The sequence below is a fragment of the Ursus maritimus genome, unplaced genomic scaffold (genome assembly GCF_017311325.1).
Source record: "Ursus maritimus isolate PB19 unplaced genomic scaffold, ASM1731132v1 scaffold_25, whole genome shotgun sequence".
In the NCBI taxonomy this organism is placed as follows: domain Eukaryota; kingdom Metazoa; phylum Chordata; class Mammalia; order Carnivora; family Ursidae; genus Ursus; species Ursus maritimus.
In genome coordinates this window covers 31,870,902-31,898,657 of record NW_024425008.1, presented here as the reverse complement: position 1 = coordinate 31,898,657, position 27,756 = coordinate 31,870,902, and the positions used below count along the sequence as shown (strand labels likewise).

At 41.7% G+C, this 27,756-nt stretch overlaps 1 protein-coding gene across 2 annotated transcripts; it reads right to left on the bottom strand.

Moving 5' to 3' along the window:
* Positions 1-407: 407 nt before the first annotated feature.
* Positions 408-27,538, bottom strand: ATP6V1D (ATPase H+ transporting V1 subunit D). 2 transcript variants are annotated; one of them, XM_008700632.2, is made up of 9 exons: positions 27,383-27,538; positions 22,709-22,826; positions 13,868-13,947; positions 12,428-12,495; positions 11,656-11,700; positions 4,227-4,330; positions 3,597-3,663; positions 2,375-2,453; positions 408-1,086 (listed from the first exon to the last, which is right to left on the bottom strand). In XM_008700632.2, the coding sequence occupies exons 1-9, from the start codon at positions 27,421-27,423 to the stop codon at positions 945-947; spliced, it is 744 nt and encodes a 247-aa protein (XP_008698854.1). In that variant the 5' UTR covers positions 27,424-27,538; the 3' UTR covers positions 408-944. The 2 variants fall into 2 exon arrangements, with proteins under 2 accessions (XP_008698854.1, XP_008698859.1); XM_008700637.2 differs by having other exon boundaries at positions 892-1,086; positions 2,358-2,453.
* Positions 27,539-27,756: the final 218 nt, after the last annotated feature.

The window sequence follows — 27,756 nt, the reverse complement described above, 5'->3', positions numbered from 1 at the left end:
TAGCCAATCACCTCAGAAATGCCCAGGACTGGGTACAAGAAAGCCCGAGTAAACATGGATGGCTCACCAATCAAACAGCACGAAAAACCTCAGTCAGCTCCTGATACAGCCACTCAAATGCCTCATCTTCCTATTTAATGGGTTAAGACAGCAAGTGTTACTGCTTATAAGATAAAAAGTTACCTTACTACTTATTACTTAACTCACTGGCATGTTTATGAGTACCCCAAAATTCAACAATCATCTCAGTAAGCTTATCAGGAAAACACATAACTATGAAGGGGGAAAAAGGAGACTATACACATCCTACATGTCTACAGAGAAAGCTCTTTTTAGAGGACAATCCCATATGTGCCAATCTGAACATAAGAACATGACTGATAGTAAATAAAAAAAAAAAGAACAACTCATTTTTAAATCATTTTACTGTTTATACCATAATCACATTAAAATTGGCAGAACTCCCATGACAGGACAGAGACCTGTCATGCAGGGAAAAATAGTGAAGGTTTCATAACGCTTGAGAGAAGTACCAGGGTTACACAGGATGGCTAGAGCAATCTCAGACAAGAGTGCCACGGTGTCAGAGCAGGTAGGAACAAAGGCTGCTACAGCAACAGCTGGCCTGAGGCCACTGCTGCTTCCTAAGGGGGGTTTCCTAATACACTTGGTAAGCAGATCACCGAACAGATGTAAATGGCGTAGGGTACTGCTTCTGCCGAATAAATTCTACAGGTTCCTGGACAGGGTCTACAAATCTCATGTGATAAATGGTTGTTGAATTAGGATTTTGCAAAGGTAGTCCCATAACCAACATCCAGGGAAATTTTACCACCAGTGAAATTCTTAGGCCAAAAAATAAATAGCCACACATACCAAACCTACACACCGTGAGTTAAAATGGTACCATGTTAGGGCTTATGAAAGAACCCGAGCAGGAAAGATTATTCAAACAGAAGATCCTCATCCTTCTCTTCAGCCAAAAGGTTAGCAGGCTCCATCACCTCGCCAGCTGCCCTCCGTTGCTCCAAGTCCTTCTCTGATTTTTCCTTGAGAATCTTTTTCTTCTCCTGTATTTTCTTTAACCTGTAAAACAAAAGGAGGGACTTTTCTGAACACTGTTTCAGTTCTAAGTAGATTTCATTTCTGCTAGTTTTGTAACAAGGATCATAAACACCTACAAACTAGAACAAAATTTTACTTTTATTTCGATTTCAGTGATCTATAACCCATTTTTAAAATAAAGATTTGAGGTAGGATATATACATTTTAAGCTAATAATGGAGTTGGGGGGGGCAGGGAAGGAAGACTAACCACGTCCTACATGTCTGCAGAGAAAGCTCTTTTCTTGGAAGACAATCCCATGTGCCAATCTGAGCATAAGAATGTGACGGATATTCTTAGCAGTAAATATTTCTTTAAAAAGTTCCTATCCCAGACTCAATAAACCTCGAAATCCATCCCTTGATAATGGAACACCTTTTGAGCATTCGGACATTCACTAGAATTTTGGATCAGTTTGGATCACCACAATCCTGAATGTCACTGAAGGACAGAAACACAATAACCTTTTATAATTAAGATTATAAATCATAGGGGCGCCTGGGTGGTACAGCGGTTAAGCGTCTGCCTTCGGCTCAGGGCGTGATCCTGGCGTTATGGGATCAAGCCCCACATCGGGCTCCTCTACTAGGAGCCTGCTTCTTCCTCTCCCACTCCCCCTGCTTGTGTTCCCTCTCTCGCTGGCTGTCTCTATCTCTGTCGAATAAATAAATAAATAATCTTAAAAAAAAAAAAAAAGATTATAAATCACAGGTGGCCACGTCTTCCCTGAATATAGGCCTTTACCTGTCTCCCACCTTCTCTGAACCTGGCACACTGACCTCTGTATACTACCACCTATTTAGGATCTGCTGTCCCTACCAACTCCAACTGTTCACAACCAATTCACGTACATGCATCATTTCTCTGAGTACTGTGCTAATTCCCTAATGGTTATTATTACGTAATGCCCCCAAGTACTTATACTCCTGGAACACGTTCACCATGCAATACACATTTGTTGATTAATTCCAGTTTCTTCTAATGAGGGAGACACCCAATCTAAATTATTATTTGATTTTAAAGAATAATCAAGTCTCTGAATAGTTCCTCCTAAGGCCCTTTTTGGAGAAGCCATATTTTAAATATGTACAAAACCTGGCATAGATTAGTCTCTAGAGCCTTTACCAATATTATGCCTTGCTTCTCATTTATCAGAATAAAATACAGGCTTTGCTAATTCTAAAGAACTTAAGCCAACAGTCTCTCAGCAAACGGAATCTTTGGGATATGAAAAACAAAAAATGATTACTAACTGCCGATTCCAACAAACCTATAGAACTCTTCCCGCTCTCGCTCATCCAGCTCTGTGATGATATAAGCCAGGGTACGTTCGATCCGGGGAATGATGACTAGGGTTTAAAAAAATACATATGTGAGAACTTGAGAACTTTTTTCAAATTGCCAGTTTTCATCTGTATATTTTATCTAATTTTAAAATTAATGTGATTTAATGCAGAAAACTTAGAAAACAAAAAAAATTAAGTATAATCCAACCACCCTAAAATAACTACTGTAAGTATTTCTGTATATGCTCTTCCACTATCCTTTCTATGGACAGATAATATACACGACATACACAACACAATTCTACGACCACAATATACACAACACTGAATACACTGAATTTATGTGACTATACAACACTGAACCACAGATGTTATTTTAAATATAATCACAATCCCTATTAAAAAGCAGACCATCAAGCAGAGAGAATGCACTAAGCTGTGTTTTAGGTTAGTCATAAGGTGCTGCTTTACTGAGAATTTGCTTATCTGCTTCTAAAATGCGAACTTCGTTGAGAGCTGGAACTATCACCTTATCCACTTTGTTTTGCTTACAGTTCCATTTACAAGGTCTGGCACCAGCAACTGGTCAGGAAATGTGTGCTGAGTTTTTAAAAATGAGATAACTTCCTCTTTAACACTGAGAGTGCAAAATAACTTCTTTCCTGTTCAAAATTTGTTCCTTTCTTACCTTAAAATTGAATGTTTCTTTAATGAAAACGGAGTTTCTTGAACAGAAAGCATTGTGCCAACGCTAGGCACAGTTATAGAATAATGAAATAAAGAGAAAATAAATGCATCAAACGTAAAAATGTTTAGGAATCAAGGAGAAGACCAGGACATAAAGCCTACAGGAAAGGGATTTAAAGTTAAATATTTAATGTGTTTGAACAGATTACGGAATCACGGGAAAGAACTAAAGAAAACACTAGGGCTTTTGAAAAAGTTTCGTCCTTTATAACCAGAAATGAATAAAACACTTCAGAATTTTTGACTCACCGTTCCCTCACATAATGGATTTGGGGGGCGTTACACAACTCTATTAAAGCACTTACTACTAACACCTCCCGTGCGGCTGACCCACACTGCCCCGCCCACTGTGGACAGGGCAAGGTCTTATTCACCTTGCGATCAGCGCCTGATTCCCACGCAAATGTGGAGCTATGGACAAGTGGATGAACAAAGAGCCTCACAGCAGCTCACACTCACCATGTTCAATGGCATTTACACGCCTGTTGGTTATCTTAATGGCTTCATCCAAAGTAACAAAGGAAGTCTAAAATAAGAGGACAAATTAATAATTTAAGCATGAAGTCTTCCTAATCATGTCCTGTCTGGCTTTATGCAGACTGCACTTATAAAAAACATTTGGAAACCAAGGCTACTTTTCAACAATTCCCACAGAGCTAAGACTACTTCCAGACTATTATAATTTGTTTACTTCAGATTTGCCTGAAGTTATAAAAATGGCAAGGGGAGAGAATCAGGCACTACTATAGGCAGATAGATGGATAGATATAAACTGACCATAAAGGGGAAAAAAATAGCTTTCATGCACAAACCATGTTATATTTACATTTAAATCTAGTATTGCCTGCTGTTCTCACTTAAGAGTGAAACTCTACCAATGCACACACGTTTCGTTAGTCATCAGCAGGGACGATGGTGTGGAAGGCACCATTTCAGAAATCAAAACATCTCTGGCTTGTTTCCCATAAAATCATGGAACCAGACTAAAGCACTAAGTGCGGGATGCTCTGATTCAAGATGTGAATTTTCCCCAAATGACCCTCAGACATCAAACTGCAGCAGGAGTTCTCCGGCTCTTCTGCTACTCACCTGAAGCGAAGCTAGTTCCACCAGTAATTCCACTGCTTTGGCATAATTCCTCTTTAATTTAGCCAACTGTTCCCCACCTCTGGCTAAGCCAGTCAGTTCATAACCTGAAAGAACCAGTCAGACATTTGTAATTAGAGAGTAAATAATCTTCCCCATAAATTTCCCCAAAACTCAGAATAATACCAAACAAGGAGAAACGAATCCACTATCCCGTTAAATGCAAATGTGAAGTACCCGTCCCACTCCCCAAGACATCCTGTACAGTCAATATGCTTGGTTTTTTTGATGTGAGGTTTTAAGCATTTAAGTTTTTATTTAACTTCCAGTTAAAATACAGTGTAATGTTAGTTTTAGGTGTTCGATATAGTGATTCAACACGTCCATGCAATACCTGCAGCTCATCACAAGTGCACTCCTTACTCCCTATCACCTATCTCCCACCCACCTCCCCCCGCCCCTCTGGTAACCATCGATTTCTTCTCTATAGTTAAGAGTAACAGTGAACATTTTTTCTTCCCAAGGAAACTATTCTAAATGTAACTATAGGAGAAGCTTTTACCAACCTTCACTTTATCACCTTGGGCCCCATTCCCTTGGGCATGATACGGCCTGATGCCCACGGTACAGTGACACTCCAGTAAAGGGTGACTCTCTAGCTTGCTCCACTTCTTCATTTGAGCTACACTAAACACTCTATGTGAACCAGTGGAATATGAGTGCCAAAAATTATCGCTTCTATGAAAAAAAGTTGATTTTGGAAAAACTCAATAAAGATGTGTTAGTACCCAAAAAATTAGGAAATGCTAAGACGACTGTAAAAAAATTGAGAATGAGCCATAAAATCTGGGAAGATTTAGCATTTAGATTGCATCACAGAGTCTAAGACCTCATTTTACTTTAAAGAAACTCAAACTGGGGGAGGAAAAAAGATGGCGGAAGATCAGGGGACACTTTTTCAGCTGGTCCCCTGAATCAAGCTGGTTATCTACCAGACCATCCCGAACACCCACAAAATTAGCCTGAGACATAAGAAGATACATCTGGATCTCTACAAACGAACATCTCCCGCGCTGGGTATCAAGGTATGAAGCGGGGAGCCGTGAATTCATGCACAGATATCGGAAGATAAACAGAAGGGGGAGGGAGCCACCGTGCTAGGGTGCCGAGAAACTGTAGCCTCCTGCACCGGGGAGCGGGAGGCGGGCTGGACTCTCGGATCGGTAGCCGCCAGGAAACCAGACTAAAAACCGGAGCTCCGGAACGTGCACTCAAACCAGACTGAAACCGGGAACTCGGGAGCGCGCACAGGAACCGGGAGCGGCTGGCAGTGCTAGAAGCACAATGGGGAGAGACCTGTCAGTCCTGGGAGCAACGGCTAGGAGAACGGCTGTGGGGCACACAACCCGGGAAACGCAGGGTTTTTAGCAGCACCGACAGAAACAGAGTGGCCAGGAGAGCTCAGTGGAGAGCGGACTGCGATCTCTCTGTTCTGAGACAGAGGCTAGGATACAGCCACTGCTGCTCTGATTCTCAGAAGAGTCACAGAAAACTGCTAGGGAAAGCCACCAGAGAACAAAAGTCTGGAAAAACCGGTCTGCACTGTGCCCACGCCCCACCCCCCCATAGGGGACAGGATAACTCTGCCCAAACAGGGTTGCCTGAGTATCGGCACAGCAGGCCCCTCCCCCAGAAGGCAGGCTGAAAAAACAAGAAGCCCACGTCCTTAAGGTCCCTATAAAACAAGTGCGTCCTGCTTGGGTCCTGGTCAATAATTTGGGCTCTGTACATCTCCGCAACCACACCTCATCAGAATGACGAGGAGGAACCCTCAACAAAGGAAAGAAACAGAGACTGTGGCCTCTGCCACAGAACTAATGGATATGGATATAACCAAATTGTCAGAAATGGAGTTCAGAGTAACAATGGTCAAGATGATGTGTAGGCTTGAAGAAAATATTAACGAAAATATAGAACCTCTAAGGACGGAAATGAGAGCAAATCTGGCAGAAATTAAGAATGCTATGACTCAAATACAGTCTAAACAGGATGCTCTGACGGCAGTGTAAACAAGGCAGAAGAACGAATTAGTGAGTTAGAGGATGACAGAAAAGAAAGAAAAAGAAAAAACATGGCTTAAAAAACTCCGGTTTCAAGAAAAAAGACTACGGGAGTAACTGACTCAATAAAACATTCCAATGTCAGAATCATCGGCATCCCCGAGGGGGTGGAGAAAAAGAGAGGTCTAGAAGAGATATTTGAACAAACTGTAGCTGAAAACTTCCCTTCTGGCGGAGAAAACAAGCATTCATCTCCAAGAGGCAGAGAGGACCCCTCCCAAGATCAATGAGAACAGACTGACACCACGTCACATAATAGTACAATTCGCAAATCTTAGATCCAAGGAAACAATCTTGAAAGCAGCGAGGGGGAAGAGATTCCTCATGTACAGGGAGGAACATCAGAATAACACCACACCTGTCTACAGAGACCTGGCAAGCCAGAAAAAGCTGGCAAGACATACTCAGAGCACTAAGTGAGAAGAACATGCAGCCGAGCATACTTTACCCAGCAAGGCTGTCATTCAGAATGGATGGAGAGACAAGGAGCTTCCAAGACTGGCAGAAACTGAAAGAATATGTGGTCACCAAGCCAGCCCTACAAGAAATATTAAAGGGGTTCTACAGAAGTAAAGAGACCCCAAGAGTGATACAGAACAGAAATTTACAATCTATAGAAACAAAGACTTCACAGGCAACATGACAACATTAAAACTGTATCTCTCAATAATCACTCTCAATGTGAATGACCTAAATGCTCCCATAAATGCCACAGGGTTGCAGATTGGATAAAAAGACATGACCCGTCCATATGCTGTCTACAAGAGACTCATTTTGAACCTAAAGATACATCCAGACTGAAAGTGAAGGGATGGAGAACCATTTTTCATGCCAACGGACCTCAAAAGAAAGCTGGGGTAGCAATTCTCATATCAGATTAGATTTTAAACTAAAGACAGTAGTTAGAGATACAGAAGGACACTGTATTATTCTTAAAGGGTGTATCCAACAAGAGGATCTAACAATTATAAATATCTATGCCCCCAAAAGGGGAGCAGCCAGCTACATAAGCCAACTCTTAACCAGAATAAAGAGAGACATATAGATAATAATATGTTAATAGCAGGGGACCTCAACATTCCGCTCTCAGCAACAGACAGATCATCTAAACAGAAAATCAACACAGAAACAAGAGCTCTGAATGAAACACTGGATCAGAAGGACCTCATACACCCTAGAACAACAGAATACGCATTCTTTTTGAATGCACATGGAACTTTCTCCAGAATAGACCATATACCGGGTCACAAAAGATGTTTCAACCAATACCAAAAGACTGAGATTATTCTCTGCATATTCTCAGACCACAATGCTTTGAAACTGGAACTCAATCACAAGGAAAAATTTGGAAGAAACTCACACACTTGGAAACTAAGAACCATCCTGCTTAAGAATGATTGGGTAAACCAGGAAATTAAAGAACTTAAGCAATTTATGGAAACCAATGAGAACAAAAACACATTGGTCCAAAACCTATGGGACTCTGCGAAGGCCACCCTAAGGGGAAAATACATAGCCATCCAAACCTCACTCAAAAGAACAGAACAATCTAAAAAACAGTCCTTATATTCTCACCTCAAGAAGCTAGAGTTGCAACAGAACAGGCCTAACCCATGCACGAGAAGACAACTGATTAAGATTAGAGCAGAGATCAATGAATTTGAAACCAGGAGCACAGAACAGATCAACAAAACCTTCTAGAAGCTGGTTCTTTGAAAAAATAAGATCGATAAGCCACTGGCCAGACTTATTCAAAAGAATAGAGAAAGGACCCAAATTAATAAAATTATGAATGAAAGCAGAGAGATCACGACCAACACCAAGGAAATAGAAAAAAGCATTAGAAACTATTATCAACAAGTATATGCCAATAAATTAAACAACCTGGAAGAAATGGATGCCTTCCTGGAAACCTATAAACTACCAGGACTGAAACAGGAAGAAACTGATTATCTAAACAGACCGATTAATCGTGAAGAGATTGAATTAGTGGGGCGCCTGGGTGGCACAGTCGTTAAGCATCTGCCTTTGGCTCAGGGCGTGATCCCGGCATTTTGGGATCGAGCCCCACATTAGGCTCCTCCGCTAGGAGCCTGCTTCTTCCTCTCCCACTCCCCCTGCTTGTGTTCCCTCTCTTGCTGGCTGTCTCTGTCAAATAAATAAATAAAATCTTAAAAAAAAAAAAAAAAAAAAAGAGAGATTGAATTAGTGATCAAAAACCTCCCCAAAAACAAGAGTCCAGGGCCTGATGGATTCCCTGCGGAACTCTACCAAACATTCAAAGAAGAAATAATACCTATTCTTCTGAAGCTGTTTCAAAAAATAGAAACAGAAGGAAAACTACCAAACTCATTCTACGAGGCCAGTATTACCTTGGGAAGGGGGGGTTCAACATTCGCAAATTTGTGTGATAGATCACATTAATAACAGAAGAGACAAGAACCATATGATCCTCTCAACTGATGCAGAAAAAGGATTTGACAAAATACAGCATCCTTTCCTGATTAAAACCCTTCAGAGTCTAGGGATAGAGGGTACATTCCTCAATTTCATAAAAACCATCTACGAAAAGCCTACAGCGAATATCATTCTCAATGGGGAAATGCTGAGAGCCTTTCCCTTAAGATCAGGAACACGACAAGGATGCCCACTCTCACCATTACTGTTCAACATAGTACTAGAAGTCCTTGCAACAGCAATCAGACAACAAAAAAGAATAAAAGGTATTCAAATTGGCAAAGAAGTCAAACTCTCTCTCTTCGCAGATGACATGACACTTTATATGGAAAACCCAAAAGTCTCCACCCCCAAATTACTAGAACTCATACAACAATTCAGTAATGTCGCAGGATACAAAAATCAATGCTCAGAAATCAGTTGCATTTCTATACACGAACAATGAGACTGAAGAAAGAGAAATTAGGGAATCAATTCCATTTACAATAGCACAAAACCCATAATATATCTCGGAATAAACCCCAAAGATAAAGGATCTATACTCTAGGAACTATAGAACACTAATGAAAGACATTGAAGAAGACACAAAATCAATGCTCAGAAATCAGTTGCATTTCTATACACGAACAATGAGACTGAAGAAAGAGAAATTAGGGAATCAATTCCATTTACAATAGCACAAAACCCATAATATATCTCGGAATAAACCCCAAAGATAAAGGATCTATACTCTAGGAACTATAGAACACTAATGAAAGACATTGAAGAAGACACAAAAAGATGAAAAAACATTCCATGCTCATGAATCGGAAGAATAAACATAGTTAAAATGTCTGTGCTACCCAGAGCAATCTACACTTTCAACGCCATCTCGATCAAAATACCAATGACATTTTTCAAAGAGCTGGAACAAACAATCCTAAAATTTGTGTGGAACCAGAAAAGACCCCGAATCTCCAAGGAATTTTTGAAAAGGAAAAACAAAGCTGGGGGCATCACGTTGCCTGATTTCAAGCTATACTACAAAGCTATGATCAACAAGACAGCATGGCACTGGCACAAAAACAGACACACAGACCAATGGAACAGAATAGAGAACCCAGAAATGGACCCTCGACTTTATGGTCAACTAATCTTTGACAAAGCAGGAAAAAACATCCTGTGGAAAAAAGGCAGTCTCTTCAATAAATGGGCCTGGGAAAATTGGACAGCTATATGCAAAAGAATGAAACGTGACCATTCTCTCACACCAAACACAAAGATAAACTCCAAATGGATGAAAGACCTCGATGTGAGACAGGAATCCATCAAAATCCTAGAGGAGAACATAGGCTGTAACCTCTTCGACATCGGCCACAGCAACTTCTTTCATGACACGTCTCCAAAGGCAAAGGAAACAGAAGAAAAAAATGAACTTGTGAGACTTCATCAAGATTAAAACGTTTTTGCACGGCAAAGGAAATAGTCATCAAAACAAAGAGGCAACCCACACAACGGGAGAAGATATTTGCAAATGAAACTACAGACAAAAGGCTGGTATCCAAGATCTATAAAGAACTTCTCAAACTCAATACACAAGAAACAAATCAAAAATTGGGCAGAAGACATGAACAGACACTTTTCCAATGAAGACATACAAATGGCTAACAGACACATGAAAAAATGTTCAACATCATTAGCCATCAGGGAAATTCAAATCAAAACCACACTGAGATACTACCTTATGCCAGTTAGAATGGCAAAAATGGACAAGGCAAGAAACAACAAATGTTGGAGAGGATGTGGAGAAAGGGGAACCCTCTTACACTGTTGGTGGGAATGCAAGTTGGTACAGCCACTTTGGAAAACAGTGTGGAGGTCCCTCAAAAAGTTAAAAATAGAGCTACCCTAGGACTCAGCAATTGCACTACTGGGTATTTACCCCAAAGATACAGACGCAGTGAAGGGCCATATGCACCCTAATGTTCATAGCAGCAATGTCCACAATAGCTAAACTGTGGAAGAAGCTGAGATGCCCTTCAATAGACGAATGGATAAAGAAGATGTGGTCCATATATACAATGGAATATTACTCAGCCATCAGAAAGAATGATTACCCAACATTTGCAGCAACATGGACGGGACTGGAGGAGATTATGCTAAGTGAAATAAGTCAAGCAGAGAACAATAATTATCATATGGTTTCACTCATTTATGGAACATAAGGAATAGCAGGGAGATCGTTAGGAGAAGGAAGGGAAGAATGAAGGGGGGGTAAACAGAAGGGGGAATGAACCACAAGAGACTATGGACTCTGGGAAACAAACTGAGGGTTTCAGAAGGGAGGGGAGTGGGGGGATGGGCTAGCCCGGTGATGGGTATTAAGGAAGGCACGTATTGCATGGAGCACTGGGTGTTATACGCAAACAATGAATCATGGAACACTACATCAAAAACTAATGATGTACTGTATGGTGACTAACATAATAAAAAATTTAAAAAAAACAAAAAACTAGAAATTATGAACAATGCATTATGGGTATAGTTTATGTAGAAAGACAACACAGAAGTCTAATTATTGGATTCATACTCAAAGGCCTCATATTTTTTTAATGGCAAATGACTAAGTTTACATGTATGTATTTCTAGGTTGAAATAAAATATTTTAAGACATTATAATGTTTTATGACTCCCTACCATAACACTTTTATTAACTGATTAACTCGTGTCCCAACTGTACCATATAAGAAGGATGCTCACACTGGAACCTCTAAACTCTAAGAAAGTCTATCCAGCACCCATTTACCAGAAAAAGGTTCATTTAAAGAGGAATCTGGAGAACCCAAAGACATACACTACCAAAGTGTCACACTTACTGTCAGTTCCTTCATGGTAATGTTCAAACACTGGCAAAGTAACACCTGTTAAACACAGAAACATGTGGATTCACAAACATGTCCTTGAAGTCCTGTTTCTTAATCACCATTGTTCCCTGTGTTTCTTTTTCAGCAAACACTCAAAAGTCAAGAGACTGTCTGGAACTTCACTGGTTTCAATAAATGAATTTAGGAACCTGGTATCTTAAGTGTTCATTCCTATTTAATAATCAAATTATCCTGAGTAATAAGAGATCAAGCTGTTACAATTTTTTTCCTTTCAGTTTTGAGGTATATGTAAAATGCAAAAAAAAAAATTGCATATATTTAATGTACACATTTTGATGAATTCAGATATATGTATACATCCATGATACCATCACCACAATCAAGGTAATAAATTTATCTATCTCCTTTAAAAGATTTGTGTCCCTTTTCTTGTGTGTGTGTGTGTGTGTGTGTGTGTGTGTGTTAATACTCAACAGAAGATCTACCCTAAGTTGTTAAATACACAACACTGCATTGTTAACTATAGGCACTACACATTGTACAGCCAATCTCTAGAAGATATTCGTCATACATAACTTTATCCCCATTTCCCCCACCCCCATCCTCTGGCAACCACAAGTTACAAAGATTTTAACATTTAAAGCAAATCCATTTGTTCTAAGTAGAAGAGATTAATTAGGACATGAAGATCTTGGGGTACAAACAGGTTAATTTTTAAATGTCATCTTTTCTTCCTAAGGATCCTAAAGGGCTGAAAAGTTACCTGCTACATTATCCTTCTTAGCTCGGATCTTCACTTGGGCTTTATTTACATTTTGGATAACTGTAGTGCTGCCAAAAAAGAAAAGGCCTTGATTTAGTTGAGATTTTAGAGTGAGAAATAAAACTACAGGGACCCATCAGGTAATTTCAACAAGCATGAGATAGCACAAGTAAGTATGTTTGGTAACTGTTTTTCCAGAAAAAGAAAAATTACTGCTGCCAGAAGAGAGCCTCAGAGAGCAAAGAATGAACAATATTCAAAACATGAACCATAAGAAAACAACAAAGAATGACTTTAAAGTACACAGACTGCTTGAGTTTTCAGTCAGGCATGTGGTGCCACAGATGTGACTTTAAGGATTTTTATTCAGCTAATGTAACTTAGAGAAACTCCTTCCTTCTGGGTTTGCTGTCCAAACCTTTTAGATTTGTCTAAGTAGGAGTTCAATTCCCTTACCCTGGAACCTAACTTCCATCTGGTTGTCTGACTCCCCAACTTGTTCTTATCATAAACTGAAGTGTTTTCACCATAACCACCCTAAAACACATTCACATATCACTTTACATACTACTGATTCCCTCCCTCTGCTAGAAAAGTCAATGCAAGTTGCTATTCTATCAACGCTGGCAAAAATTAAAGTTTATCTCTTCAAGGGGCCTTATGTCCCTGAGATTGTAAAACCTGTCAGCTAATCCTCCTGAATAACACAAACTAGGAATGGGGACATTGTGTCACTGGGGAAAGACAACGAAAATAAAAAATCCTGAAAACAATTTCCACCTCTGTTCCCAAATAGCGATCTGACATCAGGAAGGCACTGAATTTAAAGGGAAAATAACACCATCTGCCTGGTTTACCACACAAGCTTATTTGGGGAGAATCACACAACATAACTGGCAAACCCCCCCCGCCCCGTAAAGCAAAAACTAAACCATTTTACATGCTTCATATATAAAGCATATATTGATATGACAAAAGCCTTAGAATTCATGCCGTTTAAACCAATTCCTTTCTCAAACTTATCCTAAGGAAATAATTCTACAGAAATATATATATATATATATAATATTATATTATAAAATGTTCATGGCATCTTTATCAATATTCTAAAAATCTGAAAATCAACCCAAAAGTTCACCATTATGTACACCTAGAGAAAGGTTATACAGCTATGTGCAAATAAGGAAAGATGTTTATGATACAATGTTAAATGAAAACAGACTACAGAATGTTAAGTATCCGGTGCCTACAAATCTGTAACAGACATACATGGGTGATAATAAACTGGTGTTAAGTCATAGAGTAATAATAAAGAACACTTTTAACCCTAACATTTGTCTTTAATGCTTAATTTTTTTTTTCATTAAGAGTAGGTTTTAAGGGAAATAATGAACATGAAACCACTTTGATTTTTCAGAACACCCCAGTAAGTCTTCTTACCTGAAGTCCCCTGCTGTGAACTTGGCCTCAGCAAGTGAAAAGGCAGCTTCTCTCATCACTTCACCCATCAACATTTTAGTCTGGGAAAGCATAAACCAACAACTGATTCAACCAAGGTTTTTACAAGGAAAAAACATCAAAATCACGTTTCTTTAATAACCAGTATTTGATACCAGGTATGTGTCTAAAATATTGACTTGATAACAAAAATATCCAATTTGGCTTGAACAGTTTTGGTTATGGTCACTAACAGCACTGCAACACAGTATGTTTTATAAAACATCAGAATAAAGACATTTTCTAAGAAAGAGAAAATGATCTTTACTGAAGGACCTACCTATCTTATTCCTGAACGCGTCCATACTAATGTGCTCAAATTAATCTCTCAAATTCACTGCAGTGTAATGAAAATCTTTAATGGCACAGTGATTCTAATATAAACCTGGAACATTTAATGTTTGAGAAAATCCAATCTTTTTGAAAGAAAAAAGGTGGGGCAGGTGGGCAAAGTTGCCAAGTATTAAAAATAAGGAAATACATCCAATTTGGGGATAAATAAGTCAATATAATGTAATGGAGTTCAGAAAGAGCAGCAGGTCTCTATGGAAATTTAGTAACATAAAGAGACCATTCAACAGGCCACCCACTTAACAAAAAGAGCTTGTCCCTACCTCCTTAAATCATACACTCCAGAAATTCTTGAAGATAAAACTTTAAAACAAAAAACATAAAACATAGAATATTTTCTTCATCTTTTTAGGCCTAAGCATTATATATAACCCAAAAGCCGTATTTAAAAAAGACCAACAGATTAGACCAAATATTTTTTAAGAAGTTAAAGGCTAGGGGGAAATATTTTTAGCATTTTACATACTAACTAGAATATTTGTAGAACTTCTACAAAGGATAAATAAAAGAAATTCACCAAAAAAATCAAATTACCCATAAACATGAAAAGACGCTTAACCTCACAATCAAAAGTACTGCAAAAGACACTAATTTTAGGGGCACCTGGGTGGCTCAGCCAGCTGAGCGTATGACTCGTGATTTTGGCTCAGTTCACGATCTCAGGGTTGTGAGATCAAGCTCTGCGTCAGGCTACATGCTAAGTATGGAGTCTGCTTGAGATTCCCTCTCTCCCTCTACCCCCCTTCCCTGGCTCATTCACTCACTCTTTCTCTCTCTGAAATAAATCAATCTTTTTTTTAAAAATGAATAAAAATAAAAGATACCAATTTTAGCCCAACAGATTGGCAACAAATAAAAGAGATTAATACCCAGTTACGAAGAATTTGAGAGAACAGGTCCTCTCACTAATCATTTGATAGGAATGTAAATTACTGTAACAACTTGGAGAACAATTTGGAAATTATCCATCAAAAATTTAAATGTTTAGGGGCACCTGGGTGCCTCAGTCAGTTAAGCATCTGCCTTTGGTTCAGGTCATGATCTCAGGGTCCTAGGATAGAGTCCTGCATCAGGCTCCCTGCTCAGTGGGGAGCCTGCTTCTCTCCCCAAAAAATCTCCACCCCTCACTCATGCTCTCGCTCTCAAATAAATCTTTTAAAAAATCTTTTTAAAAAATGCAAATGAACAGATCCTTGAGATTCTAAGACTTTTCAGAGAAATGCTAGCACACATACTGTTAGAAAGTGGAAGAGGGATGGTAAAGTATCCTCCAGAGGGAGGAAGCACTCTGAGACGGAAAAGCTATGCAAGCCGTTCCATACTATTTACACAGAGTTTTATTCCAGGTAACTTACCAACAGGGAGGGATAGAGAAGACAGACAAATGATCCAGGCAGCTATATAGCTACTCTTCCCACCCGTTCTCTGCCAAGTCTGGACCATAACCACTTTTATACAGCAAGAGGGCATGGGAAGGTCACAGGGTAGTTACCTAAAGTGGTACCCTCTGTGCGCCAGCCATCTGTACTAGTTGCCTCAAGTGGCACCCTTTGCGGACCACTTAGGAAAGATGAGAACAAGCCTTCCCACATTTCAATCAGGGCTAACAACCTCCATGGGGCCCGGAACACGCAGCACCAAGGAAGTCACTGTGTGGCATGATCAAGCTAAAGCAGGAGTCAGTGTTGTCAGCACTCCTACACTCTACCCTTGACATCTTTATGGCCCATATAATTTTTCCATGCCATTCTTCCACAAGGACCATACAGCCAGGTACTGGGAGGCAACTTGCATCCCAATACCACAGCAGCCAATATTAATACACTTATAAGACCAGAGAAAATACTTAGAACTGTGGTTCCCCAACAACCCAGTAAAGAGGTCCTTTCCACAGACCCAGCAGTTGGAGCAACTGTAAACTTCAGTGTTAGTGTGGCCTATGACAAGATGTTTCCAGAAACAACAGAAACATTAACAATGCAAGGTTATGGGTAGTAAGAAATGTTTTACAAGCAATACATACGGCAAATTTTCAGTTAGCAACTACAGGATAATGGTTTAGTCCCCATGAGCTAGTATCGTCCCTGGCTTTGGAATTTTCCCTGGGAGATGAAACCATTTATTTTGCTCCTTAATATCATCAGAGGGTGGGTCTATGTTGTACATACACAACCATACTAACAACCCTACCTCAACACCAAGAGTCAGAAGCAGTTCTTCACGTGTTGGGCCCTGACCAACATACAATGAAGGGTTAAAAATACAGGATGTGAGGCCCTGACCCCAAGGGATTAGGAGACCAAGCCACCCAGAGGAGGTATTCCAAGTCAATTTCCAATGAACTAGAGCCTTACCAGATGGGAAGTCTTGTAGCAATCACAAAAGGAGTCCCTCCTCCCCAATAGGCCTCAGTCCTCCTGACAATACTCACACCCAAGAGCTGCATGGGTGTTGCTGCTTAGGTGTTCATATGCAGAAATCTGTCCTGCTATGGGCACAGCTTTAAAAAGCTGAACTGCCAGTTAGTACTGGAGACCATCCTTTGAGGGAGCCACCTGGTGACAAAGTGTTTAATGTGTTTCCTATTAGTCTATTCATCCTTCCAGTTAGACCTGCAGCAGTGAGACTATATGGCAGGTGGGAAGTCCACAACAGATCCCAGGCCTCTGCCCATTCTTGGACGTCAGGACCAGTAAAACATGTCTCCTGATCACTATCTAAGTCGGTGTTTGTACATGCTCTCCAGTTCTGTTAATCTGTTATAGTTGCAGCCTGATTAGCTCTTCTACAGGCAAAGGCTTGTACAAGTCCTGTGTGAGTGTCCACACAGGTCAGTGCATATTTGTGCCCTTCCAATACAAAGGGCCTATGTAATCGGCCAGCAAGAAACAGGGCTTGTAGTCCGCCCACTATACCCCAGGGTATGGCACAATGGCCATCACCTGAGGTGGCATAGGGGTCAGAATTGTCAGCAGCTTGTAGATTGAAATATTTTAAAGGCAAACAATCTTTTTACTATTTGCCGAGTAGTTTGGGGACCTCAGGTGGTGTCCCGATTTACAGTGGACCCACTCTGCTACTTCAAACAGGGTCAGCATTTCCTCCAGCCTGGACTAGAGCATTTGCCTCATAACTGCCTGGCAATGTGGATGGGGAGTGAGCAGGGACACAGGCCTTACCTGGACAGCTGCATCGGGCTTAGAGCATACTTCCAAAATATCTTCCCACAGTTCTACTCCCCAAAGAGGTCTATTTAATATATCCCAATCTTCTTTGTGCCATCAAAGCATCCATGCTATCAACCCTACGACACTGCCCAGCTGTCAGTAGCCAAATCGATAAGCACTGGCTCATATGTCAACACAATCCATACCACTCTCAATTTTGCCCATTGACTACTTTGTTTAGTTCCTTCTTCAAACCAAAGTACATCAGAATCCAGCCAGATGGCAGAGGAATGCCAAAGAGGCAGGTTTCTCCTGCAACTGCCATCAGTATACTATGCACCCATCGGAGGCGAGGCTTCCCCTTCCTTTACTTGGGGGAAGGGAGGCATAATGTCAGCGACTTCTGGAAGTTGGGCTGGGCTGACTTAGGTGACCACCCCTAGTAATGAGTGTAGCTCATGAAACAGCAGGTTGGTATTACAAACGCTCCTCCACTGCAGGTAAGCATGTAAGGTGCTTACCTGGGCACAGGCACACTCAGGTTTGCTGAACAAGTCCTTTAACTCACCCTCGCACTGGCAGAGAGGTTCATACCATCATAGGCAAATCAGCATTCAGTCCTTCTGTCTGTTGCAGCGCAAGATATATAGCTATAGTTGTTCTTCCATGGGACTACACCCGGCTTCTGTTCCCTTCCATAAATGAGGCCAGAATCCTAACAGGATCCATTTCCCATTTCGTCAATCCCACAAGCCTCAGCCAAACCCTTCTAGATATGAATTTATATCTAATTTACAACTCACACCTGGCAAAAATACCCCCAAGGTCTGTACTTGTTTTACTGCCATTTTTGCCCTTAAGACAGCCTCTTACTGGGGCACCTCAGTTGGTTAGGTGTCTGCCTTTGGCTCACGTTGTGATCTCAGGGTCCTGGGTTGAGCTCTTGGATCTCAGGCTTCCTGCTCAGCAGGGAATCTGCTTCTCCCTCTGCTCCTCTTCTCCCCTCTCATGCTCGCTAATAAATAAAATCTTAAAAAAAAAAAAAAAAAAAAAGACAGCCTCTTATTGGTCCCCAATCCCATTGGCTTACCCTTCTGACCAAGGCATTTAAAAGATGTTAATATCTGCTCTATTGCTACATAGGGAACAAAAAGTCTCCAGTAACCCAAAAAACCAAAAGCCTGTAATTCCTCCACCGTTTTAGGGATTGGGAAGGCTTGCATTTTACTAATGACCGTCTCTGGCATCACTTATCCTACCTGACCAGATGATGTCCAGGAACTTTACCAATTAACCCAGCCCTTGGATTTTGTCGGTATTTACCTCTCAGAGACTTTACACCTGGAATGACGAGACTGCTTGAGACAGGGAGGATAAATCATCACAAGTTAACATTATACCTACATAATGATAAAGCACTGTCATCACTGAGAATATCCATTTTTCCCAATATCTGGCTACCAACCTATGACAAACTTTAGGACTACTGAGACACCCTTGGAGCAACACCTGGAACGTCCACAGTCTCTCCCACTCCACACGAAGGGAAATTAATCTTGGAATTCCCGTCCTAATGAATGCTGGAAAAGGCATTAGACAAATCTAGTACATAATGATAAGTCTTAATGGATGCCATGATTTTCTCAAACGATAAGGCTATATTATGCACCACAAACATGGACAGGCAGAGTAATTTTACTGAGTTCCCTATAATCTGTTGTCATTTGCCAGGTCCCATTAGATTTTATTATAGGCCAAACCGACTACCGAATGGGCACTGAGCAGGCCTAATTACCTCTGCCTTTTCTAATTCTATAATGGTGGCAGTAATCTCATCATGCCCCCCTAGTAGCTCATACTGTTTTACGTTTATTACTCTCCAGAAACCGGCAGTCGTATAGGTTCCCATTCTGCATGATCCACAACGCGTTTCACTCGGATATGCAACCTGAATCCACCTGTTGTTGCTGTTAGATCCAGATCCTGTAGAACATCTACCCCCAAAATACTCAAGTGAGGGAAATACACACTAGAAAACAATGGGGCGGAAGCCTGCCAATCTGTAGGTAGAGACTAGTTTGTAGGACCTTGATAATTTGTCCCACATAAACATCAACAGCCTTTATTTCCCCCCAAAATTTCAAGGGCTTTACATAAGTGTACATTCAGCTCCAGTGTCTATTACAGCTAGTACAGTCTGTTAGTGAGACACCAATAAATGGTTAATTCAACATGGGGCCTCTGGTTCCCCCTATTGTTGCCTAACCCCTAGTCTCTAGGGAAAGGGAATACACCCCTGAAATTCCTCAGCAGAGGAGCTCCTGGGGAACACCTCGTTCTCTTGAGCCCTCCTTCAAGGGAATAAACTGCTTTCCCTTAAGCAACACCTTCCATAATGCTTAGCAACTCCAAATTGGGTTGTATTTTCTTTCAGGATCCTGTATAAAATTAGATCTTGCCGTAATTGTTTGAGAGAACTTGATGGGCCCCCTTTCTGCCATTTTATCATCAGGGGGATCCTCTGTTTTTCTCATTTTTCAACCTATTTGCCTTATGACAGATTCTTTTGGTTTCACTTAAATCAGCCACCATAATAGCTACAATAGCAATCGGCCAATTAACCATAGGGGCAAGGACAGATATTAAGTCCTATACCATGCTCCCGTGGCTGACTCTAATATAAGGTCTTCCGTACCAGAGGAAAGCAATTCTTTGTCTAGGTCTCTAACATGCTAGGTGTAAATGGCAGGTTTCGTTCCCAGTTCACATAGACTTTCTTGTAGTTCTTCCATGGAGAACAAGGCACATCCCCCTTTCAGGCCAAGTTACCTTAATTCTAGCATTTATTCCATCAGGTTAACTAAGTGCCTGAGATTCTGTCCCAGGACTGTGGCTTATATTTGTTGCAAGGCAGGCCGAGCACTGACAGGCCATTTTTGACATCCCAAACTTCCAACAGGACACCATCTTCCACGGTATCCCACCGTGGCAACACCCCAGCTGGCCCCCCCTTGTCGGCCGCTCTGCTTCACTAAGTCAGTGGCGGAATATTCCCTCACTGTCGTTTCCTGACTAGTGGGAATTTCTTCTCCCTCCTCCTCAGGCAAGCAAGCGGCCTCGGCTCTGTTCGAATCAGAGGCGTGCCTGTAAATCATCTTCCTCCTCTAGGACAACCTCCTCCTCATCAGAGTCACTACCCCAGGGCCCCCGGCCTCCGGGTCCCCGCTGTCCTGAGACAGCACAGTTCTCCCTTCAGTGTGCGGCGGCCGGCACTCACCCTCTCCACCCTCCCAAGGCCCTAATTCCCAAGCGTCCCTGCTGCTGTTGGACTCCTCCGGACACTACGTCGGAGGGGAGGAAGCCAACGCGTCTCCGCTTCTCCCGTCGGCTCCGATTCCCGCCCAGCTCCCGACTGCCCTCTGCGGCGCCTCACCAAGCCCAGACCCGCAGCCCGGCCACGCCGCAACTGCGGGTCGGCGGCTCTCCCTCCTCCGCTCAGGCAGGTCTTCTAACCACCCCCGGGGCGCGGACCCCCGCCCCGCATCTCCGCACTCACCCGCCAGGCGCGTCTCCCCGGGTGGCGGCGGCCGCCAGCTCGGGCTTTCCCGCCCGGCCCGCCCCTTCCCCACACGCGCGCTGGCTTCGCCGGCTCCAGGCTGGCTGGCCGGCGGCTAGACGGTGGAGGAGGGCCAGTCAAGCAGCCCCCAGACTCAGAAGGCACCCCGAGACGGAAAAAACAACGCAAGCCTCCAAGGACCGTTAACCCCGTTTTACTCAGGATAACTCACCCACAGGGAGGGAAGCCGCGGCTACTCTCCACCGAGCCTGGCCCACAACCCCCGGCTTTCATAGAGCGAGAGGGGCTTCGGGGCTTCGTGGGGCGGTCACGCGGGAGTCAGCTCAAGCGGCCACACCTGCGCGCCACTCTAGGGCGGGTGAGAACAAAGCCTTCCCGCATTCTGGTCGGGGCAAACATTAACCTCCACGGAGCCCACAACACAGAGCCTCGAGGAAGGTCACAGCGCAGCCACGAACAAGATGGAGGGCCAAAGATGGAGTCAGCGTGGTCAGTATTCTTAAACATACGCATACACAAGGCACAGGAAATAAGTACCCTCCCCCACTAAGTAGTAAGACCACACATTCACCAACAGAAAAATGGTTAAATTCCATTATCCATTCGATGGAGTTCCACGCAGCTGTTATAAATAAAGAGGCAGATCTATGTATTGATGCAGAAAGCTCTCCAAACTCTGCCACAGGGAACAGGCAGGAATTGAATTATATAATGCAAAACAGTTCCATGTTACTAAAAACATGCATGATGAAAGACAGAAAGACTATAAATCAAAGTGTCACAGAGAACTCCTCTGGGAAATGAGAGAAGGGTAGTTGGGAGGGGGAGGGGAATAATCTTCATTTTTTAAATATATTTCCGTATTCACATTTCATTTACCTAAAAAGCACTGAATTGAAACATACTATGTGCCAGCACTGTTCTAGGCACAGGAAATAAGTACTGAAAGGATTAAGTCCCTGCTTCCATGGAATACTCTCTAGTGGGAACAACCAACCAAACAAGAAAATATGCAATAGTACATGCTATGACAAAAATAAGGAAATGTGGGGTGCCTGACTGGTGCAACTAGTTAAGCATCAGACTCTTGGTTTCACCTCAGGTCATGATTTTGCCTTTGTGAGATCGAACCCCGTGCCTGGCTCTGTGCTAAGCGCAGAATCTGCTTAAGACTCTCTCTCCCTGTTCCCCTCCCCGTGCTCCCTCTCTCTTTCTCTCTCTCTCAAATAAATAAATCTTTAAAAAATAATAATAAGGAAACGTGACAGAGGTAAACACAATTGGATTGGATGATACTTCAGATTGGATGATCAGGGATGGCCTCTCTGAAGAGACCAGAATGACCAGAGAAGCAAATCATAAGAAGCTCTGGGAAAGAACATTTCAAGCAGAAGAAACAGCTAATGAAAAAGTCCTGGAAGAAAATGGTAAGGAGAATGTTCCAAATGAGGTCAGAGTGGTAGGCAGGGGCCAGATCGGATCAAGTGGGGCTTCAAAGGTAAGAGTAATGAGTCCCTTATATTAAATGATCTGCAACTTGTTAAAGTCATAATAGTATTTTTACTTTTGAAAGAAAAAAATTTAATTAAAATAACTTAGAGAAAAAAAAATTAAAATACCAAGAACCATGCTGGATTTTCCTTAGATATCTCTAAAATAAGTAACTGTTCTAAGGACAGTTCATTCTACCTCTATTATCTTCTTTAGGATCTGTCGAAATCGAAGAGTTAAGGCATCAGATTTTTTCTTCAGGAGGTTTCGACCTGTCTGTGCTCCTTTTAATCGAGCCTTCATGATGGTCTGTGCCCTATATAAACAAAATTAAAGATATTTATTTCCACTGTTAAAAAACGTAACACTACTTCCCCAATATAGTACTAAAATTATGCTTTACTCTTCAATGTCATGAAAAGTAAGAATATATAGCATCTGTGCTAAGTTATAATTAATTGGTTTCTCAATATTGTAGATTTCCATCTTCAATGTTCCATAAATAAGTTCATTAATTTAAAACAGAAACAATTCCTTGACCAATATCTGGGAAAAGTTATTTATTAAATCATAATAAAATTTATCAGGAGTCCTATTTCATGATGCCACCATAGCTAAAATATTTTTTTGATTTGCAAGTTAAAATAATGTCTGTGTTTCCATTACAGGTGTATTAAGCATTTTTTAAAAATCTGTCCACTAATAAATATCAAAATTTGAAGTGCACTTACCTTCAGGACCAACAATTCCACTGTGAGGAATTTATCCTACAGATTTACTCCCACATGTACACAAAAATATATACAAGGTTAAGGATGAGTACACCAGCCTTGTGTGTAATAGCAACAGAGTGGAAACAAGTTAAATGTTCCATAAATCATGGTTCATCATAAAATGGAATGATATGCAGTCATAAAAAAAGAGGAAGGTAAAAGAGGAATATAATCTATATTATATTCTCTTACTCATACAAAGTAAGGGATAAATATGCTTATATTGATACAGAGAATACTTCTAGAAAAGATTCACAGAAATTGGTAACAGTTTCCTTTGGGAAATGGGACTGAGTGGAAAAAAATGGATTTACTTTTTACTGTATTTATATTCTTTTGGACCTTTTGTAATACATACCACAACCAATAATTACTTTTTCTATTAAAAGTGTGGCATTAAAGTGTTTTCATTTCATCAGTCAAAATCCTACCACCAATAATTTTATTAATTTGCAAATGACTCAAGGAACTAATGACACATATCTCTGAGAAGTGACAAACTACAGAAGTGTTACCTCTTATTCCAATCTTTTCCCATCAGAAACTCCAATACCAAAGTCAAGAAACTAATAGCAGAAATTGACATTTGTTCTTGCTATCATATGCCAGATAAAATAATTTTTAAAAAGTAGGTAATAAGATTTAACAATAGATTGTATAATGTAGATACTTCAGGTGATTTGTATAAGGGGATATAATTTCATATGACTGGTGTTATAACCAACTGCGAAATAGCATGTATTAACAGATCTTTGGGTATATTCTTAGATTTTACTGAAATCTTTTACCAAAGGGGAAAGGTTACTGAGACAATTCTATAGCTGGAAGAAACACTACATGTTATCTTGAAAATGAGGCTTAGAAAAATGAAACACTTTCTCCCACTCTAGGAAAAAAACAACAACAACAATAGTTTGAAACACACTTCCGACTCCACTTCCTTGCCCAAGGCTCAAACTAAGGCTCAAACCTAGGCCCGCTGTATCCCAACCACATGCCACACTGCCTATTATAAAAAGCATCTTATGAACACTTCTTTCTTTGAAAACTACTACCAGTAGCTAAATTTGCACTGCCTGACCTCACTGGAGGTCTAACCAAGTGAAGCTGGTTCAGTTTCCAGCTTTAGCTGGCACTATCGACCCCAATGTGTACATTTAACATATTATATTGTTGACACTAATGACCAGAATTCGGGCTCAAGGACTTGGATCAAATTGAGTCAAATCCCAGTACTGCAGATTCAATGTAGTAAAAAAGGTGAGCTGGTTGATAAAATTGAATTTACCATGCTAATTTTAATTTCCTCCTAGCTAACAGCACCTCTGTGAAATAGACACATTTTAATTCTTGAGACTTGAAGAGTGACTTGCCCAAGGGCTTACAGCCAGTATGTCATAGGTAGAAACTGGATTTGATGGACTTCAGTTGACTGCAAATCCTTCATGGCTCTTTTGCTTTCACTCTAAACTTGTTTTGTTCTCTCTGCTGCCTGAGTGGGAGACAGTCCCACTTCACAGGATAACAATGTAAGATGGAACTGTCTGACACAGAAGTCACTGAAGTATTTTCTATCCTAGCTCTTTAAAAAACTGACTCCTTGGGGTGCCTGGGTGGCTCAGTCGTTAACTGTCTGCCTTTGGCCCAGGGCGTGATCCCAGGGTCCTGGGATCGAGCCCCATATCGGGCTCCTCCGCTGGGAGCCTGCTTCTTCCTCTCCCACTCCCCCTGCTTGTGTTCCCCCTCTCGCTGGCTATCTCTCTCTCTCTGTCAAATAAATAAATAAAATCTTTAAAAAAATTAAAATAAATTAAAAAATTTAAAAACCGACTCCTTTATAAGTGTTAGAGCTGCTGAGCACTAGGAAAAATTTTCAACCTTCAGCTAGAACGATGACTTTGTTTTCAGCTGAATCAAAGACATCTGACTACATGACCAAATACCTGCTGCTAAGCCTTGGGGAAAATATTTAGAGAAGCAGTAATTTCCTGCACCTTATTTTCCTCTCAATCAGCAAGCTGACTGCTCTCAAATGGCAATTTTCACTTTTACAAACCTATTAGTCTTCTTGTCTAAGCTCAAAGAAGTCCATTTTCCTTCTTAGTCTCAAACTAAAAACAAAAAAATGTTAACACTGATTACTATCAAAAATAAACACAGCCAGACATTAAAGTGGTGAAAACAGATTTTGTTCAGTAACCACTGACAGTAGGAGAAAGAGTTGAGCTCCATTCTGACTTGTGCAAAGTGGCTGGGCATTTTAAAGGAAGAATAAGGGAGAGGAGCAAGAGCGAACTCAAGAAGAGTCACAGAAGTGAAAAATTATAAAGGCCTGGTCACCGAAAATGATAGCTAGCTGTGTCTGCTAGCTGGCAATTATGGAAGTTAGGATTCTATCCTCCCAGACACTGGGAGACATCCATCCTTCCTAATAACTACATTTCAAAGAAATGGCTTTCAGATCCTTGAGAGGACTCTTCTTTTTTTTTTTTTTTAAAGATTTTATTTATTTATTCGACAGAGATAGAGACAACCAGCGAGAGAGGGAACACAAGCAGGGGGAGTGGGAGAGGAAGAAGCAGGCTCATAGTGGAAGAGCCTGATGTGGGGCTCGATCCCATAATGCCAGGATCACGCCCTGAGCCGACGGCAGACGCTTAACCGCTGTGCCACCCAGGCGCCCCCGAGAAGGACTCTTCTAAACTGCAGGAGAGAGATATATATTTCAAAAGGAAAAGAAAGGATTCCTAATTGTAAGCCATTTTTAGTGAATGCCCTAAGAAAGGGAGGTCAGGGGCCTATCATCAGGTATTGGATAGAACAAACAAAAAACTCTCCTGGAAGCAATGAGCTTTCTCAGGCATTTTAATGGGTCCTGGGGTCATTCTAAGAACACAGTTTGGTGGTTTCTCCATGCTAGTTTGGTGGTTTCTCAGTGCAGACATTAGACAGTGTCAAGGTCAAGTGCTGGGAGTTCTGCAGATCTCACTACCCCAGGGTAGCCTTGAATCTTACCTATTTCACAGACAATGCCTTTCTCCACAACTGACTTGCTTCCCACCTAATATAACACCTACTAGAAAATCAGTAGGTGAAGTTGTAAAAAATAAGCAAACAAAACCCCACAATCCTTTCATTTCATTAAGAGCTGCAGCCAATCTGGCTCAGGTCATGATCCCAGAGTCCTGGGATTGAGCTCCCCATCGGGCTCCCTGCTCAGCTGGGAGCCTGCTTCTCCCTCTCCCTCTGCCTGCCGCTCCTCCTGCTTGTGCTCTCTCCCTCTAACAAATAAATAAATAAAATCTTAAAATAGTAATAAAAACTGGCCCAACACTTAGGGCGCTATGCTTTTTTTGTAGACCTCCCATGAATTAATTCTCAAGACATTCTCTCCTCTTGGAGACAGCTCACAATTCAGTGGGAAATACACATAAACAAATATCCACTTTACAATCTGATGGGTGGTATTAACAGAGGTCTGTCTGAATGAGGCGCAATGGTGATGGAGCAAACGGAGTGCCTCGGAAACTCAGGGGTATCGTCCCACCGCAGGTGACATTTCGTGGGACCTCAGAAAATGACAAAAGGGATCCAAGACCAAATTTGACGTCCACGCTAGGGCAATTTGATTCAACTCCCAATTTGGCCTAGAAGCCTTTTTCTCACCATAGTAAACTTTCCTTCTCAAAATATTTGTCAAACCTTTCTGGCTGGTCCATCTCTCCGTTAACCTGTGAGCTCTCTTAGGCAAAACTGGCGACGAGTCATAGTTCTATAAAACCACTGCCCAGCTCAATAAGGGAAGACGGTATGAATGGCTCAACTGATGAGTAAAGTCAGCGGACCTCTGTAAAAACTAGCAGGTCGGGCAGCCTCTCCTACGGGTTGGGATCGCTCCGTCCAGCATGGTTCCCTCAGAGGAATATGTGAGGGGGGCGTCAGGGAGCATCGCCCCAGACTCACGAAAAGGGACGGAGGAAAGCTCAAGACCGCCCAGCAAACAAGGACCCTCGCTGCTAGTCCAGGGTATACAGGGACTGCTGCTCGGGATAGGCGTTCAAGAACCTATGAATGCTGCTCGACCCGTTCTTTTACTTACATGCGCGAGGGAAAGATTTCAATTCGGTCTTTGCCCGACATTCTAACGATGACAGTTCGGCTCGGATCCCCGGCTGGGCAATCGTGGCTGCAAAAGCCCCAGCCACAGGGTCTTCCTCTACCGGAGTCAGCTGGTTGTGTCACCTGACCTCCTCGCGTTGCTAAGTGGCAGCTGGGATACGTAAGTACGCATTCTTCACTTCCGCTTCCTGTTGGCACGTGGGGAGCGTGGGGGGAGGACAAGAATGAGGCGATGCCCGGATGTTAAGGCCTCGGACCTCCCCCCCCCCCCCCCCCCGCACCGAACCGCCCCTCACTTCCGGTTCTCCTCCTAGCCCCTCCTCCTCCAGCTCACAGGAGGCTGCGCAAGGCTCT

Coding starts and splice junctions, on each gene's coding strand:
- ATP6V1D (XM_008700632.2), bottom strand. CDS start 27,423: ATGTCGGGCAAAGACCGAATTGAAATCTTTCCCTCGCGCAT. Junction 13,948..22,708: donor TCCTAAAGAAGATAATAGAG/GTAGAATGAACT, acceptor ATGCTTTCCCAG/ACTAAAATGTTGATGGGTGA. Junction 2,454..3,596: donor TGTAAATGCCATTGAACATG/GTGAGTGTGAGC, acceptor TTTAAACCCTAG/TCATCATTCCCCGGATCGAA.